Raw genomic sequence first — 17936 nt, 5'->3', positions numbered from 1 at the left:
AAAAAATCCCTTCTATTTTGGGAGATATGTGAAAAATAATATAAAAGTGGTATGTGGTAAGAACTACAAAGCAAAGCCCTCGAAGGCTGCTCCGAATATCTGGCTGTGTCTGTTTGCATGAGATCGATGGTGTTGATTCAAGTCATTTGCACATTAGGTTTCTGGTGCCTTAAACACAACTCATCATTCTTGTGAAATGCCGTTGTTTCTGTAAACAGCAAAATTTCATTCTCTCCACACATATTTTGGTTTGCGTGAAACACCTTTCACTGTGGCACCTGGATTAGTGTCAGAGAAAGAACAGGCAGATCAGAGTTCACAGTCCAGCTCTGCTTCCTGCGCCCTGGTCGTAGACAAGTTGCAGGACTTTTCTGAGTCTTGATTTCCTTTGTCTATAAACCAGGTACAGGGGTGTGCACCTCACGGATCGAAATGAAGGAACATATGGAGACTGTGTCATAAATAACAGGTGTTCGACGTTAGCTCCTTCCCCACCTCTTCCCTCTCCTTGCCTACCGACATCACAATCAACAGCTCGGTCCCCTTTCTGCTAAAAGACATAAAATAGATCTGCCACAAGCATGTTTATGATCCAGAGTTTTCCCACTGCTCTTGTAAAAGGACTGAAAAAAAAATAGAAGTAATAAATAAATAAATAAAATAGAAACAAGAGAAAGAAAATATTGACTCTGCAGGCCTTAGAACGGTCTGTTGCCTCCATGCAACGTTCGCACGGAATGTCAGCCTTAATATCGTGATGGCCTTCGCGATGAATCCCAGCCTTTCCTTGACTACTGCGGCATCTCTTTCTAAATTGGTTTTTAAAGTAATATATAATTGGCCTCTGTGATCACACCCCAAACATTGTCCTATATTCAAACTAAAAATGATTCCTATGAGCCATCGGCCCCCTTGAGTTTTTGGCAGTGTATGTGTGATGTCAGAATACTGAGGCGAAATGGGGGGAAAAAATAGTCAACTGTTTAGTTTTAAGATCAACATGATGTCCCTGATACATTTGGAAGCATGTAGAGAATTGCCTCATCTTTTATCTTTTCACCCAGATGTTTGATTTACGGTAGACCTTCACAGGCTTAGGATTCTGATATCAGCTCCAAGGGATTTTCATCATATACCACAAATCCACCATTTTAATCCTCTTTAGGTGAACACAGTTCGTCTAACTTCAAAAATAGTAACAAAGGCCACCAGCCTTGACCTGGGCCTTTGAGCAATTTTGAGATGCAACAAGCTTGGCTTGCACTAAAAAAAAAAAAAAAAAAAAAAAAAAAAAAAAAAAAAGCCTTTTTGAGCATGGATTCTGTATCTTTATATAGCGCAGTTCAATATTCAGTCCAGTCTGGAAGCCTTAAAATTTTTTTGTTATGAGTCATTCTCCTAGGCTTGCCCAAATGGCAAAAAAAAAAAAAAAAAAGAAGAAGAAAAAGAAGAAATAAGAATGCCTTAAGTATACATTTTATCTTTTAGCTGATATGTATGCATACATATACATTGTTTATTGCAAAGTTATTGCTGCTTTGACCCTGTAAAGCTTTTACAGGTCAAAAAATGTTTTTATGATTATCTGCTATCATTGAGAAAAGTCAGTGATGTCTAGAACACTTCCAGTTTATGGAGAGTTAGATTTGAAATTCAGAGTATTTTTCCCATAGAAGTCCTGTGGTCTGGGAAGGGAGGCCCAAGTTCCCCCCACAGATCTACCATGTGAGTTGAACATAGTTCACTTACTAAGGGACATAATATGCTCAGATGCTGGGAGGGGGTGGAGTGCGCCATGTCTCCCGAGTTCATCTGGCTGTTGAGCTTTTTTCGGAGAGCACCTTGCAGGGGTGGCATTCTACAGAACATACTTTAGCAAATGTTATACTTTAGGATCTCTAAGCCTGTTTCCATTACTTAGAATCTATCTTAAATTCAGCTTGTGATAGTTTCAGTTTTAGATGACAGGTAGGTGAAAATAAGACTGGAGCAAACGCAGAATTAGGGGGCAGGTTCCCATGAGAAAAGCTGGTATGTACCTACTGGCAAGCACCTGACCTCCTTGCATTCTAGACTCTCAATGTCATGACAGTGAGAAAACCTCTCATCCACTGCAGAACAGGCGTCCCAAATCCCACCTTCCAGGCAGTGAAAACTTAGGGGAAGAGGCAGCCGTAGGACTGGGTAGAAAAGAAGGCTGTGTCATGATCTCAGATGGCCAAAGGGGAATACCATGCAGCTAGAATTGCCAAGGTGGGGGGTGCGGGGAGGGGGATGAGTATTTCACTGGCCACCAGATCCCAAAGCTGCAGTGATCATCCTTAGAAGGACACTATGAGTAAGAAACAGATATAACCAAGGTAACTTGGAAACTGTCATATTCTGTATACTGTTCACTCAATCTAGATTTCTAAGTAATAGAATGAGGTAGGTAGGTAGGTCAGAAAGATTTTAATGCATGCTCTGTGGGACTACCAGATGTACTGCAAAAATCTAGAAAGGACCTTACTGAGTAGTTATAAAATATGAAAGTTTTTGTAAAATAGCATTAAAAGCCATGACTGTTGCTAGACCCTTGCTAATTCTCATTTCTCTTTAAAGAATATGTTTGCAGTCTGATATTTTTAACCATGCTCCTTTTTCTCTTAACGTGCGACTCCCGAATTCTGTAATCTTCGGTGTGCAGCACGTGGTGTGGCTCAGGCTGGCTCAGGAATATGCAGGGAATGTCGAAGTCATGATGCTGGTGGGTGGTGGATGTGGGAGACGAAGCTCCCTCTTTCCTGTGCTTTCTTGGCTGAATATGGGCCATGAAAGGAACTAAGCTGGAGAAGCAGAAATGACGAAACGCAGGCAGACATGCTTGGTGGACTGTGTGATAGCAGCTGATAGTACTCTGCCGTCAGGACGGACCAGCAAGCCAAAGCACAGAGGGAAAAGAACGGTAGAGTCAGCCGCACTGTCCTGACCAACGGGACCTACGCCAGCGTCTGACTTTGCCTCTGCTAGGAGGTTCTGTCTTGGTTTTCACATCTGTTTAGTGAAAGTAAAATTCCCGAGCCCCTCTTTCTTTCCCCACTTTCAGTGAGATATAATTGGCAGATGACTTTGTATGCATGTTAGGTATACAACATCATGATTTATGTGTATATTGTGATCACTGGAACAGCTTTAGTTCCTATCTGGCAACCTCACAGTTTTTTCCCTTGTGATGAGAACTTTAAGATCTACTCTCTTAGCAACTTTCAAATATACAGGTTGGTGTTGAGAACTGTAGTCACCGTGCTACCCATGACACCCCCAGAACTCCTAACTGCAAGTTTGTACCTTTTTGACGCCCTTCACCCGTAGTACCCGTTTGCAAACGGTAGAACATGGGGTAGCTCCAAGTCCCTGACGAGACGTATTTATGACTGAAGTGGCAGTGGTTGTCCGACAAAGTGGGAGCTTGGTGCAAAAAAACGGTTGCTGCTGTTGTTGACGCTAGCTGGCCTCTGATGACTAAATTAATACTGTACGTGCAGCTCGGTGGTAGCTTTCGTTCTTTCTCATTTTCTCCACCGAGAGTCACCCTCCACCTCTTTGACTCTGAGACTGTGAAAGTACATGGCAATAGAAGAAAATGTGAAAGTGCATAGAGCCCTTCGGATGGAACTGTAACACTTCCTTCCCCTGGCTTGTCTGCCGTGTGTAATAGCAACCGACAGCAAAACTCAGGCCGTTCCCTGGCTGGCGAAACTCCTCAGCAAGTCAGTGTCAGGAAGAATCCTGCTCCCAAAAGCAGTGAGGGGCTCTAATTGAATTTAAAAATGGCAGCATTGGCAGCCCAGTGGTTCTTATACACCACCACCTGTTCCCTCACCGACAAAAGGAATAAATTAACACTGTCAGGGTGCATTTGTCTATATCTTTCAACTCCATTGGCATAAATCATTGAGAATTAACCAAGTCACAAAGTCAAAGGTGGGTGGATATTCAAGGAATAATACTCTTTTTTTTTTCTCTCTCATCCCTATTTTTTGTGGGTGAGGGAGGGATGGGTGTTATTAGTGCCTTAAATCAATCCCATTTTTTGTGAAGTTAGAACAAAAGACCTTCTGGCATTTTTTTTTTCACAGATTGGCTGCCTTTATACATGTGTTCATACAATATAGCCTCCTCTTGAATGACTAAAAGTCGCATGTCGTGTTTAGAGGTGTGGCCTTTAGAATCAGGTCAGCACCTCTTAGCTTTATAGTTTGGCCAAGAACTAATCCTCAGTTTCCTCATCTGCAAAGCAGAGATGAACGACAGCACTCCGCACCTACAGCTATGCTAAGAATTAAATGAGCTACTACGTGTCTATTTCCAGCCCAGAGCATTCAGTCATTCTCAGATGCTGGGGACAGGAGAGGGCGTAGTAGCAGTTGTGGTGGTGTTTGTATTCTTCCTTGTCATCAGAACCTGTATGAGGATTTATGTCCCAGGTTTTCATATACAGTGTGTGTTTGCTGCAGTATTCCACGCTTTGAGGGGAAAAAAATCAAAGTCCCATTTAAATACATTTATTGAGTGCCTGCTATGAGTTAGGCACAGGTCCCTGCTCTCCAGGGGCTCGTAGTTCAGTAGAAGAAGTAGGGACATAACAAATAGTTGCAGTAAAATCCCACCCATGCTATCCTGGAGCTGGGCCAGCACCTTGCAGGGCTGGGGCTCCCAGAGGAGGCGTGCTCAGGCTGGAAGCTGAACACTTAGTTTGCATGAACATGTGACAAGTTGGGAGGCATGACAACTCATTAATTCACTTTGCAATGGTGAGCTCAGGGCATTAGACACACATCTGCGATAAGCAAGAAAAAGTCATTTGTATTTACTGTGTTTATTAAGCCAAGGAGATTAACTTGTGCATTTGAGAAAGATTTTCAATGAGAAGGGTTAAAATAAAAAGGGTTTTGAATTTGGGAAGTGCCCCTTTTCAAAGGCATCACAAGTTAGTGGCAGGGTTACTGCTCCACTGGGAGCTTTGACTTTTGAAGAGTGAGAAGTTGAAACCTAGCAAATCTCTCTTTTGACACCCTTTCTCCAAATCCCTGCCAAGTAACAGGGAAAAGATCACTGTGTTTCCCTTCTGCCCTGGCAAGCCAGTCCTCTAGCATGGCTTCCCGAGGCCTGCTATCCAGCCAACTTAGGCTGTGGTTCCATATGGATAGGTGGGTGACCACGGGGCACAGGTGCGTGACCGCCATGGTGAACTTGGAATGTTACAAGAAAGCAAGTCCTGTCTTAGGGAGGAGGGCCCAACCTCCCTGTTAAGTCTTTGCTAAGCCAGTGCACACTCAGGTACTCAGGGTGAGGCATGAAGTTAAACTTTAGCAGGTAATGGTGGAATGCTCTGCCACCTTTAAAAATCTGGTTTTTGAAGAACACTTAACAGCAGGAAAAGCCATTCATGATTTAATGTTGCATGAAAAAGCAACTTCTGAAACCACACAAGTATGATTCTAATTTTGTTTTAAATTCACATACATATTCATATAGCATATCAAAGTATTTGTGTGTCTATGTGTGTGTATATATATATATATGAATGTAAAAAAGAAAATAAACCAAAATGCAGTATTGGCTATATTCCAGCAGAATTTTATAGGTGATTTTCTGTTTTCTTCTTTATATATTTTAAAAATTGTCTGTATGTACCCCTATTATAGTTAGGGGGAAATATTAACGTCCTGATTCTTTTAGTGAGCTGAAATCAGCCCTAAAGAGGCTATCTGCACGTTGACCAGTCAACATGTCAGCCCTGGACCAGATGCCTAATGTAAGACCTGTGATGGGGCAGTATTTATTTCTACAAATACAATCTATCCAGATTGATTTCTGGCTTGTACTTGAGAGAACTAACTATAGGTAGAGTTAAGGAGATGTCAATGAATTCTGTGAATATGCTCAGAATATTCTCAGAGTTATTTCTGCCTCAAGACGTGGGTGAAGCAACTTGTAGATGAAGCTTACCCAAGGCCTTAAAAAACAAGAAGTACAAGCAAAATACAGCCAAGAGAGAAATGTGTCTTCTTTCTGGAGACCCCACTGAGGACCCAGATTGAAAACCACTTTAATTTGTCTTCAGGCCCCTGTGGCATTGCCTGTACTCGTTTGGCGTGTGTGCACTCAGGTCAACCTGCGGGAGAGAAGAGAGGCGGCAAGAAATGTCTCTGCCGTCCATGTTCACCCTTCTCTAACCCTTAAGTGCAAGTCCTCTGATCTTAGGGACCTACCAGGCAGCTTCCTTTTTTCAGTTCTTCCAACAAACATTTGTTGAGCACCTAAGGTACCCTAAGCCTTAAAGACACAAAGTCAGATGAGACTAGAGCCCTCAAGGAGCTCCACCAACTGAGAGGGTTGGACCTATAAAGAGAAAATACTAGTAAATACCACGCGGTAAGTAGAGCCGTGTCAAGGTGCTGCAGGCCTGCCTGAGGAGGGACACTTGGTTGAACCTGGGGGTCAGGAAAAGGGATTAAGAGAGGACTCCTAGAAGATAGAATGCCCCAGGTGAATCTTCAAGGATGAGAAGTAACTCACCAGCCAGATGTGAGAGATGGGAAAAGGGTGTTTTGCCAAAAGCCAAAGCCATTTTTTAATAGACAAAAATACTTGGCCTTTTGGAATCATTTCTGGGGTGATTGTTGCCACAAGGACATCCTGTGAGATGAAGGCCAGCCCCTTGGTCACCGCATCTCTAGGCACTAGCTGATAGTCGAGCCCGGCAGTCTGGCCTTTGTGTAATATGCTGCTATTTAACGTGGTGTCAATTTACATACATCTCTAAACTGAATCCATGGTTGGCTAAGTGAGGCATCAGCTTCTAATCATACAGTCCTGGATCTCCCAGGGTACAAAGGGACCTCCAGGACACCTGGACCAGCCCCCAGCCCCAGTGCCATCTCAGTGGCAGGGATGGGTTCCACAGGTGGGTAGCCCATGGCAGGTCTGGCATGGTCTAGGCATGGTCTTGACTCACCGACGTTGATGTAGCAAACCGGAGGCTCCTCATAATGCCCTCGGCCCCTTCGCCCCATCCAGGGCTTCCATGCGCAGACACAGCCTGTTCCTTGACTGCGTGTGTTTGCATCTTCTGCAGGTGTGGGTAGCCTCTGCTGAGCCCCAGAGGCCAAAGAACAGCCAGGTGTGGGCCTGTGGTTTTCTGGGGCTATGGAACTAACATGTTCCTTCAAATGCAGTTACTGAAATGTGGTAGTTGTCTTTTTAATGCTAACGGAAAATGCCAGTAGGTAGGTCAGAACGGTCTACTTGTAAACAGCAGCCTCCCAGCCTGGGCCAACAGGGCCCTCTTTCCCCATGGAGATGAGAAGGCCACACATGATGTACCCTGTCAGCCATTTTGGCAGCAACAGGTTAAACAAAGTGAGCTCTCAAATGTTTACATGAAGAAATGGCCACCATTTATACCATATCTGTTTCCATAAAGTATTTTAAGGCAGCTTCCATAAATAGGTGTGATAGATCTGAAATTTAGGTACACACAGATCTGAACTAGGGACAAGACCAACACCAAGGGGAAAGTTTTCACATCGATATGCAGACCACAGAGTTGTAATCCAGAAGAACTTTTTGTCCCGGGTCTCCATGGCAGAATATTGCGCGATAGCATCTTACTAACATTCATACAGTGAATGTCCCGAACACGAGACACTTCCTTTGAGGCACCTCAGTGACAGTGGAACACCGGCAGACTCACGAAAGCAAGAAGGCAGGAAGCCCAGTGGCACGAAATACTGGCTCATCTGAGGTCAGATCTGGGTTTGAATCCTGCCTCTGCCCCTTCCTAGCAGTTTGAACTTGGCCAAGATAATCAAACTCTAATCCTGAGCTTCTCACACATAAAATTGGGGGTGATAATTCTCCCTTTATAAGGTAGCTGTATGAGGAGTGTCACTGAGGGTTAGATAATCCACACCAGGCACTGAGCAGGTCCCTGGGGCGGAGTGAGCAATGTCACGTGGCAGTTGCTGCTAGCACAGCTTCATCAGCCCTGTGAGATGAACTAGAATACGGCCCGGGCACAGGTGGTCCAGCGCGGTGCAGGGATAAAACCCAGCACAGCTGTAAGAGTGGACTGAGTGCATGCCTGTAAGTCAATGCCCACATACAAGTTTTCAGCTGAGCGTGATCAAAATTGGACAGCAGAAGGCTCTGCTCTTTGCTCTGTACTTAGGGTAGCGGTACTGGGGCTCCAGGTTAAAGAGCGAGCTAAGTATTCTAAAATTCAACTGAGCAGATGTTAGAATTTACATCCACTGTGAAAACTGAGGAGCCTAAATGAGATTCTTGGCCAAATGGATGGCCAGCCCCTCTGGCACATGGAGGCAAGCCAGAGTAACACCTGCAAATAGGGCCTGGGTTTTGCTTGGAACAGTTTCCAGCCCTCTCTGCCAAAGAATGAAAAGGCACCTAGAACCCCAAGGTGATGGGTAAAGAATAAGTACACTGTTTTTGAGCTAGAATATTTTCTCTTGTTTTTAATTATCAAAATGGAAAAGCTTATTCTTTTTTATGACTAAAATTATTCATCTTCATTTGAATAAAGTTCAAAACATACAAAGAAATATAAAGAGAAAAGTCATCCGCAATCTCAACACTCAGTGATAACCATTAGTAACATTTTAATATATATCCCTGTTTTCTATGCACATAGACAGATACCATCTATGTTTGTATACATCCATGTATTTTTACTTAGTCTTTTAACCAGTTTTTTTTAAATGACTCAATTTTCATTTTAATTGGCTGACTAGTGTTCCACTGTGTGGATCTATGCAGTGTACTTAATTAGTCCCCTATTTATGAAAATTTTAAACATTATAATGAATATTCTTGCAAATACGCCCCTGAATCCTTCAGCCTAAAAAATGTTCAAGCCCCTACTTTATCAAAAATGCTTGGGCTTTTTTTTTTTTTCCTTCTAAAAATGAAAGAATGCTTTTGTTTCCTGTCCCATCCTGGGCCACCTCCACAGTTGCCCCTCCAGGCCTGGCAGTGGCCTGGCTATTGATGATGCAGATAAAGCTTATTGCTAGGACAGAACCAAAAGGCACCCCTACAACAGGACACCCCAAACAGAATCCAGACTGGATGGACAAGAAGGACACGGTGGATTCCCAGGCGCAAGCAAGGTCAAGAACTGGGCTCTCCCCGGAATTTGTTTGGAGGTTTCCAATAAGGAAGGAAGAAGGAAACTCCTCACAGGAGGGATGGGATGCAGGCTGGGGCTACAGTTACTGGGACAGTCGTTTTCGACTCCACCTGCCAGTGTTCTGTGCTGTGGTAAGAGCTTATTTACTGTACAGTGTCCTTAAACATTTCTAATTTTTATGAGCTCGTTCTTCCTTGATAAGCTGACTATTCAACATATTCACTTCTTTTATTATAATGATCATTATCAGGTTATGGAAATAAGTATTAATTTTTCAAATAAAACACAAAAGGATAAAGCAGGGGAAAAAAAGCATAAAAGAATCCTAGTGATGCATCAGTTAACATAAATACCTGAGTGACCAGAATTTTTCCTAGAGGACAGATTGCCCACATCTCTGCTGCACTTTTTCTAACACCAAACTGAGCAATGTGCTGGGTGCAGCCTCAGTGACTAGGATGCAGGACAATGAAGGACACCTCCATGAGCCTCCCCTTTTCCCCATCATTCAGTGAGCATTCCCGGACACTTGCTGTAGGCCAGGCACGGGCCAGGCATTAGGGACTCGGCCCCTGACACATGGAAGTAGCTCAGTAAGTATCCAAGGTGGTCAACTGCAGTCCTGACTGCCTTGAACTCACAGTAAATGCAAGCTTGCCTACACAACCCCACTTTGCAAAAAAAACCAAGTTTGTATCCCTTGATTACTATTAAGATCTATCCTTAAAATATGATGGCTCTGCAAATTCCTCTAATGTAACAATTCTTAATTCACAGAACAGAATGCCTAGGGGAGAAGGGAAGGGCTTTAGAGATTGGGATGTTCTCCCTGAGGTGGCTGTCCCCTTTGACTCGGGATTCCCTGCCTTCCTTCTAAAGAGCCTCTGCTGGAGAGAGTGTTGCCCGGCTTCCCTCCTCCTGGAAGGGGCACTGCCGCCGGCTGAGAATCCCTGTGATGATGGATCACGGGAAATCACAGAGGACATCCTTTGTCTGGAGGCTGTCTCTCCACTGGTCCTGGCGTGAGACCCAAGCAAATTGTGTACCTTTAGGAACCCTCACCCCAGTCAAGATCCCCTCCACCCAGGAGCTTCTGTATTTAATGTTTTTAAGCTTTTTTTTTTTTAACCAGTTTGCAGAAGTCATTTATCTTAACTATAGTTCTAACCTATAGTGGTCAAGAGCAGGGCCTTCCACACCTGGATTCAAATCCTAGCTCTGCCAGGTGCTGGCTTCATGACCAAGTTGTTTAACCATTCTGAGCTGAATTCTCTCACATGTGAAATAGGAATAACAGTTCCATGGTTATTAATAACCCCTACAGGATTGTTGTTAGGATTCAGTGAGTGTCCACGTGAATGAAGCATGTCCTGTGCTATATGGCACACAGAAAGTAAGAATGTCGGCTGAAATTGTCGTTGGTTAAGTGTAATCGTGAGTGACTCTCAAATCAGTCCAGTGAAGTCACTACTGCATGTTATTATCTCCATTTTTAAATTAAGAAAAATGAGGCTTAGAGCATGCTGTCCCCAGTCATCATCCCCCATGCCTGCACCAAACACAGGCTACCCGCTTTCATTGGTGGTCTTTGTAAGGTAGAAAATGCTCAAGGCCAATTGCCATAATAAATGTGATTCTAGAAAGAGACTCATGCTGGAAAAGCCAAGGCAGGTATTTTCCAGTAAGCCAGGAAGGTCAGAAACAGAGACAGGCCGGGTTACATCATTGGAAAGATGTAAAGTAGTGAAGGTAAAGTTAAAGGAGTTTGAATTTATGCTCAAGGGAGGCAGTGACTAGAGATGAGTAAATGGTTGTGCAACTTAGAAGGACATTCCAGCTCCGTGGTTTGGGCCAACGTGTGAAGGGACACCTTAGTGCTTACTGTGATGCTGTGACCAGGACGGGTCACAGGACTCCTAGCTTCCCCACAGCCAGGGCTAAGGGTGGGGTGGTTCCAGGAGTGACTCCATGACTACATACTGTTCAGCCCAGCTCACAGGCTGGCAGTTGCTCTTCCTACTGCCTGAATGAGGAGCCAGCCGCCTTTAGCATCACACAGTGTTCCAGTTATCTGTTGCTGCCTAACAAACCATTCCAAAACTTAGTGACATAGAAGAATATCCATTTCATTAGGTTTAGGATTCCGTGAGTTACGCATTTGGGCAGAATATGGCAGTTTTGCCCTTTTCTGCTCAGCAATATCTCGGGCCTCTGCTGGGGTGGCTCAGTGGGCTGCTAATGTTAGGAAAGCTCTATTAGGGCCATCTGTCTGCAGTCTTGCGTCCTCCCTGTGTGGCGTCTCCCAGAGACTGAATGTCCAGGATGAGTCCTTCGCTGTGTATCTGGAGGCAAGTTTGGGATGACTGCAACTGCTGCTTCTTACCAGGCGGTCTCTGACTCTGGCTAGCTTGGACCTTCGCACAGCACGGTGACCTCGGGATGGTCAAATGTTTACACATGGCTGGATTCCCTCTGAGCAAGTGTTTCAAGAGGCCTGGATGGAAGCTACAAGGCTCCTCACAACCAAATCTCCGAAGTCCTAGCATGTCACTTCTGCAACATTCTGCTAATTGGGAAAGTCAGTAAAGCCAATCCAGATTCAAGGAGGTAAAGAAACAGACTCACCCTCTTAGGAGAAGGTCATGGCGTGCACACAGGGGCAGCAGAATTGATGGCAGCCATCCTGGAACAAGCTACACATGTGGGTAGGGTTAAGAACATGGGCTTTGAGCCACAAATACTGGTTCACATCACAGCTCTATGACTTTCTAGCTCTGTGATGTCAGGCAAGTTACTTAACCTCTCTAAACCTCTATTTCGTCACCTATAAAATAAGGATAATGGTATTTAGCAGATAACTGTGGTAATACTTAGATAAATCTAGTGCTTGGCACACTCAATTCCTAACACCTGTAAAGTCCTTACTTAATGGTAGCTATGCTACCGAGGGTAATAGCGCTGTATAGTGTAACCATACTGCATATAGTGAAACTGTACTGTAACTGTAGTAGTGCTGTTTCTCTAGTTTGTCCTTTGGCTGCTCATTCATTCATTCAGCATGCATTTACTGAGTGCCTGCGGTGTGTCAGGCACAGTCTCTGGCACCGGCCTCCCCACAGCTGCAAAGATAACAATACACTGCAAGCAGAGAGTAACTGGGCCTTCAGGTTTTTGGGCAGCATCTCTAGCTCTTCAATGCCAGCCAGCATGACCGGGGTCAGCAAGCCTGGCTCAAAGGAGGAAGCGAGGCTTGTGACCTCAGCCTCTCTAATACTGCAGTATTCACTTTTGGTCTCGTCCTAGAAGAGACTCCTACCCTCACAGTAACTGTCCTCCCATTTAAATAGTGGGACTGTTACTAAGGCGAGGCAGGAGAAATGAATCTTCCTCCCCATCTCAACACGTGTCTGCAGGTACATCTGATGAGTGTTCCCCTCAGGGGCCCTGGTATGTCAGTACTCAGCACTCCAGCCCCATCAGAATTAGCTGCTCCTCATGCCCATGGGCCCTCCCTGGCTTTCAGAATCAAGACCTCAAACACTGGGGTGACAGAAGAGATAGGAAAGGTAACAGTGTCCAGCTCTTTACTATACCTAATCATAAGGAAAAAACTCTGTAAAGCATTCGAAAATCAAGTGAAAAGCAAGACTCAAGAAGAACACAAGCCAAACCAGGAGAGGCCGTTTGGCACGGTCTGGTCTCAGTGTCTTATTTGAGCAGTTTCTTAACACCAAGACTAATTAAAAATGAAAAAGCAGGGCTTCTAACCCGGTACCTTTCAAAAACCTTTAGGCTTCCCATAACAGTCATGTGAAAAATCTCACTTGCTCAAATGAGCATCTTTGACTTTCATTTGAAGACACTGGAGCTTTAAGTAAATCTCACTTTCAAGAATTTGTTTTTAGGTTAATGATACAGGAATTCACACTCATTAAGCTCCACTGTTCCAGTATCTAAAAGCTGAACATTATAGAACTGCTGAATCTGCCATCCTTCCCTTAGTCCATTTGCCCACCCAAAGCATGACTATCTGCTACATAGCTCTGACAGACGGACATCAACCATCTCCAGTCATGCTGAACAAGACCAAGAGCCCGTGACTTCACATGGAGACTACAGAAGTCAAAAGCCCCAGTCTGCCTTTCAGAAGGGTCCCCTCTGCAGCTAGGAGGCAAAGCTGACGATGACGTGAGTGCCAAGTGTAGGCAGTCGAAGGGTTCAGCCCTCTTTGTGCAGTGATGGCCAGAGCTGTCTACCAGCCCTCCTCCACTATCGTATGTCGGTGCACTGCTAATTTACTAGTCTGACTCATCCGTGGAGGCAAACATGGGATCAGTGTTCACTGCAGGAAGTGCTCAGTTGGCTGTGCAAGTTTCAGTGTCTCCAACAAGCACACGTCTGTCTTGTGGGGCCATCATTTCTTACCACGTCACTCAGAGAAGACACCTTCTCTGTCAAAACAGATTTCAAGCTCAGAGGCATTTCCCTCCTTCAGTCTAAGACCACAATAGCCTGGCGTTGATCTGAAATCTGGTCAGTCCAGAAACCCAAGGGCCTCTTCCACATGGCCTCCAAAAGCCATCCTGTTTCTCCTTCACTGTCTTCATCAAGTGGGAAAAAACCCAAACAGTTCTTCCCATCATTATGGGAATTGAGCTATTCTGTGGCTTGATTTCGAGGGGCCGGATTGGTAGGGGCCATACTTGGAAAAGCACATAAACAGAATGCCATTTCTGTTTTGAAAAATGAATAGACATTCTAGGGACACTGATCAGAATGAAAACTTGAGACAGACCATGCCTGCTCTCTGCTGGTGCAGTGATTTTAAGAAAGTTCTCTGTGACTGACAGGCGTCTAACCTGTTTGGTGTGCTGTGACCTCCGGGGCATTGTCAAGACCCTGCCTCTCTGGGGTTAGACAACATCAGGTTTTCTCAGTGAGAGACGACCAGATGGAGCTGTGCTGGGAAGAGAAGGCAGAAACCAAAGATACGTTTCTGCAGAAGAGGAAAGAAAGTCGTCTTGAAGGAAGTGATTGAGGGTCCGAAGAAAAGAACCTTTCTCCCAGTCACTGCTTGGCATGGCATTTGGGCCTGACAGAATCTCCTGTCTCTTGCTGATTTGATGATAAAATATGGAGTGGACCCACAGGGAGAGCAAGCGCCTCAAGAAATAGATGGATAATTGGCTCTGTTTGCATGCTGGCTGCTGTAACTGTGAGACACCACACCAGCATGACTAATGCCTCTCCCCTCCGCCTAAATTAGATTTTGATTGTGCTTTAGAGATGTTCACTGAATCACAGATGTTTGAGGTAAAAAGACCCAAACTTCTCAGGAACACCTCCTGTGGAGTGTGTGGGCTCGTCCTCACAAGCACGGCTGAGGTGCTTCCAGAACTCAAATGAAGGACCGTAGTAACCCCTTATCTTCCAAGGCCTGGGTTGGAAGCCATGAGGCTGTGAATGGAATAGGCACCTGGGGCCAGTGGGTGTGGGCCTGCTCCCCATAGGGTGAAGTTGGGGGTCGGCTCCTTAGCGTGGCTGTCAGCCAATGCATCACATGCTAGCTAATGCCTCATATAGACTCTAGATTGGACCTGGGGTTTCCTGTTTTTCACAGATTTCCACTGACTCACTGCCACACCAAGTGGACTAGTTAACAGGTCCTTGCCAGTTCACCTCCCACAGTGTTCCTCAGCTACTCAACTTGGCCAACCTGCAGTATGCCATAGTAAATGCTTTTCTCTTTTCTCTTGCAGAATTTAGCCTACGAAATCATCCTAACACTGGGACAGGCATTTGAAGTTGCTTACCAACTCGCACTACAAGCAAGAAAAGGGGGCCATTCCTCTACACTTCCAGAAAGCTTTGAAAACAAACCCTCCAAACCCATCCCCAAGCCTCGTGTCAGCATTCGCAAGTCAGTGGTAAGTAGAAATGATACAGGTGTTCTGAAAATCTTGAGCTGGAGGGAGAGGAAGCGGTTAAGCAGGTCCCAAGTGATGTGGGGGGCCTGCCTTTCTCTGTCTCCCTTGGCCTCCTTCTCCTGGCATGTGTCCTTCATCCTCCCAGCCTGGTTCCTGCAAGTCTCGGGGGACCATCTGTCTGAATCTAGAGTCTCTCAAGAAAATTCCACTTTCTCTGTCACCTATGGCAGCTCTGTGAGAGGTGGACTGGGTGCTGCTGCTTCCTTGATGAATCTTTCCTGAAGGTTCAGGCAAGCTTGGGAACAATGTTCCCTGAGGCTTCACACCATACCACCAGGGGCCGAAATCTCTTGCGAGCCACAGGCCCTTGGAGAGGTTGGCAGAGCTTCACAGCAGGGCGTCCCAGGTGCTCTGCTAGAGGGAGCTAGCCAGATGCACAGGCTGTGCACACATCTCGGGTCAGAGCAGAGCGGCCCTCTCCCCCCTGCCAGAGGCTTGGATGCCAGCTTGCGGCAGGCTTTCTCCCGGCAGCTGGGGCTTCCTGCAGAGCGGTGACTCTTCAGACGGTGCAGCCCCTCCTTCCTCATCATCTGCCTTCCTTCAGGAATTTCCTCCCCTTCCCTCCCACAAGCTCTGTAGACATCCTGTCCTAACAGACTTTTATGACTTCAAAGCGGCCTCCTCTGGTAGTAGCAATACCCTGAAGCTGTAGCGTTCCCAACCAGCCTCCCATCTGGCTTCTGCTCCGGCTGCCGTATGGCATCCTACGATCTCTGGGGCTCGGGACAGACAGGAACCCCCAGATGCCTTGCTCTCACACCCACATATCCTTCTATCTCTAGCTCTCTCCTCCCCACCATCCCCCTCTTGTGGGGTCATGGGGGAAGTCTAAGATCTTTAATGTTTGTCAGGAAGCACCTCCCTTTGTGACCATGTGGCTTCTTGTTTGGTCTTCTTTTGGGCCTCTACTCCTGCCACCATTCTTGGCAACTTCAGTCCCTTCAATCCCTTGGCAACTTCAATGGGGACAATCCCTCCAGCATCTAGCCTCTGCTCCTTGACTAGTCACTTCCACCCCACTTCAGCCATTCACTCCCATGCTCATCCCTCATCTCTGAGCATCACCAGTAACTGCATGTCCTCTGAAAACCTTCCCTTCAGACACCATGGTCCCTTCACCTCTGCACCTACCCAGCCCCGCTGGTTCCCAATCCTGTTGCACTCCCACAAACCCAGACTTGTATGTTCAGTTGCTTCTTTAATATCTAACACACATCTGAAACATACAATTTGGCTATTGTAAATAATGCTGCTGTAAACATATATTTTTCCAAGTTTTCAGATTCTTTGGGTAAATACCCAATAGCGTGATTTCTAGGTTATATTGTTAATTCTATTTTTAATATTTTGAGGAACTTCCATACTGTTTTCCACAGTGGCTGTACCAGTTTGCAATCCCACCTACAGTGTATGAGTGTTCCTTTTTCCCCACATCCTAACACTTGTTTCTTATGGTTTTGACTTGCATTTCCCTGATGAGTGATGTTGAGCATCTTTTCATGTGTCTGTTGGCCATTTGTGTATCTTCTTTGGAGAAATGTCTTTCATGTCTTCTACCCATTTTTAATTGGATTATTGGGGTTTTTTGGTGTTAAGTTGTAAAAGTTCTTTATAAATTTTGGATACTAAGCCTTTATCAGATATGTCATTTGCAAGTATCTTCTTCCATTCAGTAGGTTGTCTTCTAATTTTGTTGATTGTTTCCTTTGCTGGGCAGAAGCTTTTTATGTTGATGTAGTCCCAGTAGTTGATTTTTGCTTTTGTTTCCATTGCCTCAGGGGACATCTAGAAAAATGTTGTTAATGGCCGATGTCAGAGAAGTCACCGCCTGTGGTCTCTTCTAGGATTTTCATGGTTTCAGGTCTCACATTTAGGTCCTTAATCCATTTTGAGTTTATTTTTGTGTATGGTTTAAGAAAGTGGACCACTTTCATTCTTTTGCATGTAGCTGTCCAGTTTTCCCAGCAACATTTGTTGAAGAGACTCTTTCTCATTGCATATTCTTGCCTCCTTTACTGAAGATTAATAGATCATATCATGGGTTGGTTTCTGGTCTCTCTCTTCTGTTCCATTGATCTGTGTGTCTATTTTTGTGCCAGTACCATACTGTTTTGATTATTACAGCTTTGTAGTGTATCCTGAAATCTAGAATTGTGATATCTCCAGTTTTGTTCTTCTTTTTCAAGATTGCTTTGGCTATTCATGGTCTTTTGTGGTTCTATACACATTTTAGGATTGTTCTAGTTCTATGCAGAATGCTGTTGGTATTTTGATAGGGATTGCATTAAATCTGTAGATTGCTTTGGGTGGTATGGACATTTTAACAATATTTGTTCTCCCAATCTATGAGCATGGAATATCTTGCAATTTGTTTGTGTCATCTTCAATTTCTTTCATCAGTGTTTTATAGTTTTCATTTTTTTTTTAAGATTTTATTTATTTGACAGAGAGAGAGACAGCAAGAGAGGGAACACAAGCAGGGGAAGTGGGAGAGGAAGAAGCAGGCCCCCAGCGGAGAAGCCTGATGTGGGGCTCAATCCCAGGACCCCGGGATCATGCCCCGAGCCAAAGGCAGACACTTAATGACTGAGCCACCCAGGCGCCACAGTGTTTTATAGTTTTCAGAGTAGATCTTTCACCTACTTGGTTAAGTTTATTCCTAGGTATTTTATTATTTTTGGTACAACTGTAAGTAGGATTGTTTTGTTAATTTCTCTTTCTGATAGCTCATTATTAGTGTATAGAAATGCAGCTTC

The 17936-nt window shown here is 44.8% G+C and overlaps 1 protein-coding gene across 14 annotated transcripts in view; it reads left to right on the top strand.

Annotated features, from left to right (window-relative positions):
- Window positions 1-17936, top strand: part of ANKS1B (ankyrin repeat and sterile alpha motif domain containing 1B) — a 1024648-nt gene that overhangs the window by 999459 nt on the left and 7253 nt on the right. For all 14 annotated transcript variants that reach the window (XM_034644189.1, XM_034644186.1, XM_034644187.1 and 11 more), the window contains one exon: window positions 14953-15120. In XM_034644189.1, the coding sequence (XP_034500080.1) occupies window positions 14953-15120 (168 nt within the window). The remainder of the gene's footprint in view (window positions 1-14952; window positions 15121-17936) is intronic.

This window comes from Ailuropoda melanoleuca, chromosome 15 (genome assembly GCF_002007445.2).
Source record: "Ailuropoda melanoleuca isolate Jingjing chromosome 15, ASM200744v2, whole genome shotgun sequence".
NCBI classification, from domain to species: Eukaryota; Metazoa; Chordata; class Mammalia; order Carnivora; family Ursidae; genus Ailuropoda; species Ailuropoda melanoleuca.
This window is presented reverse-complemented; position numbering and strand designations above follow the sequence as displayed.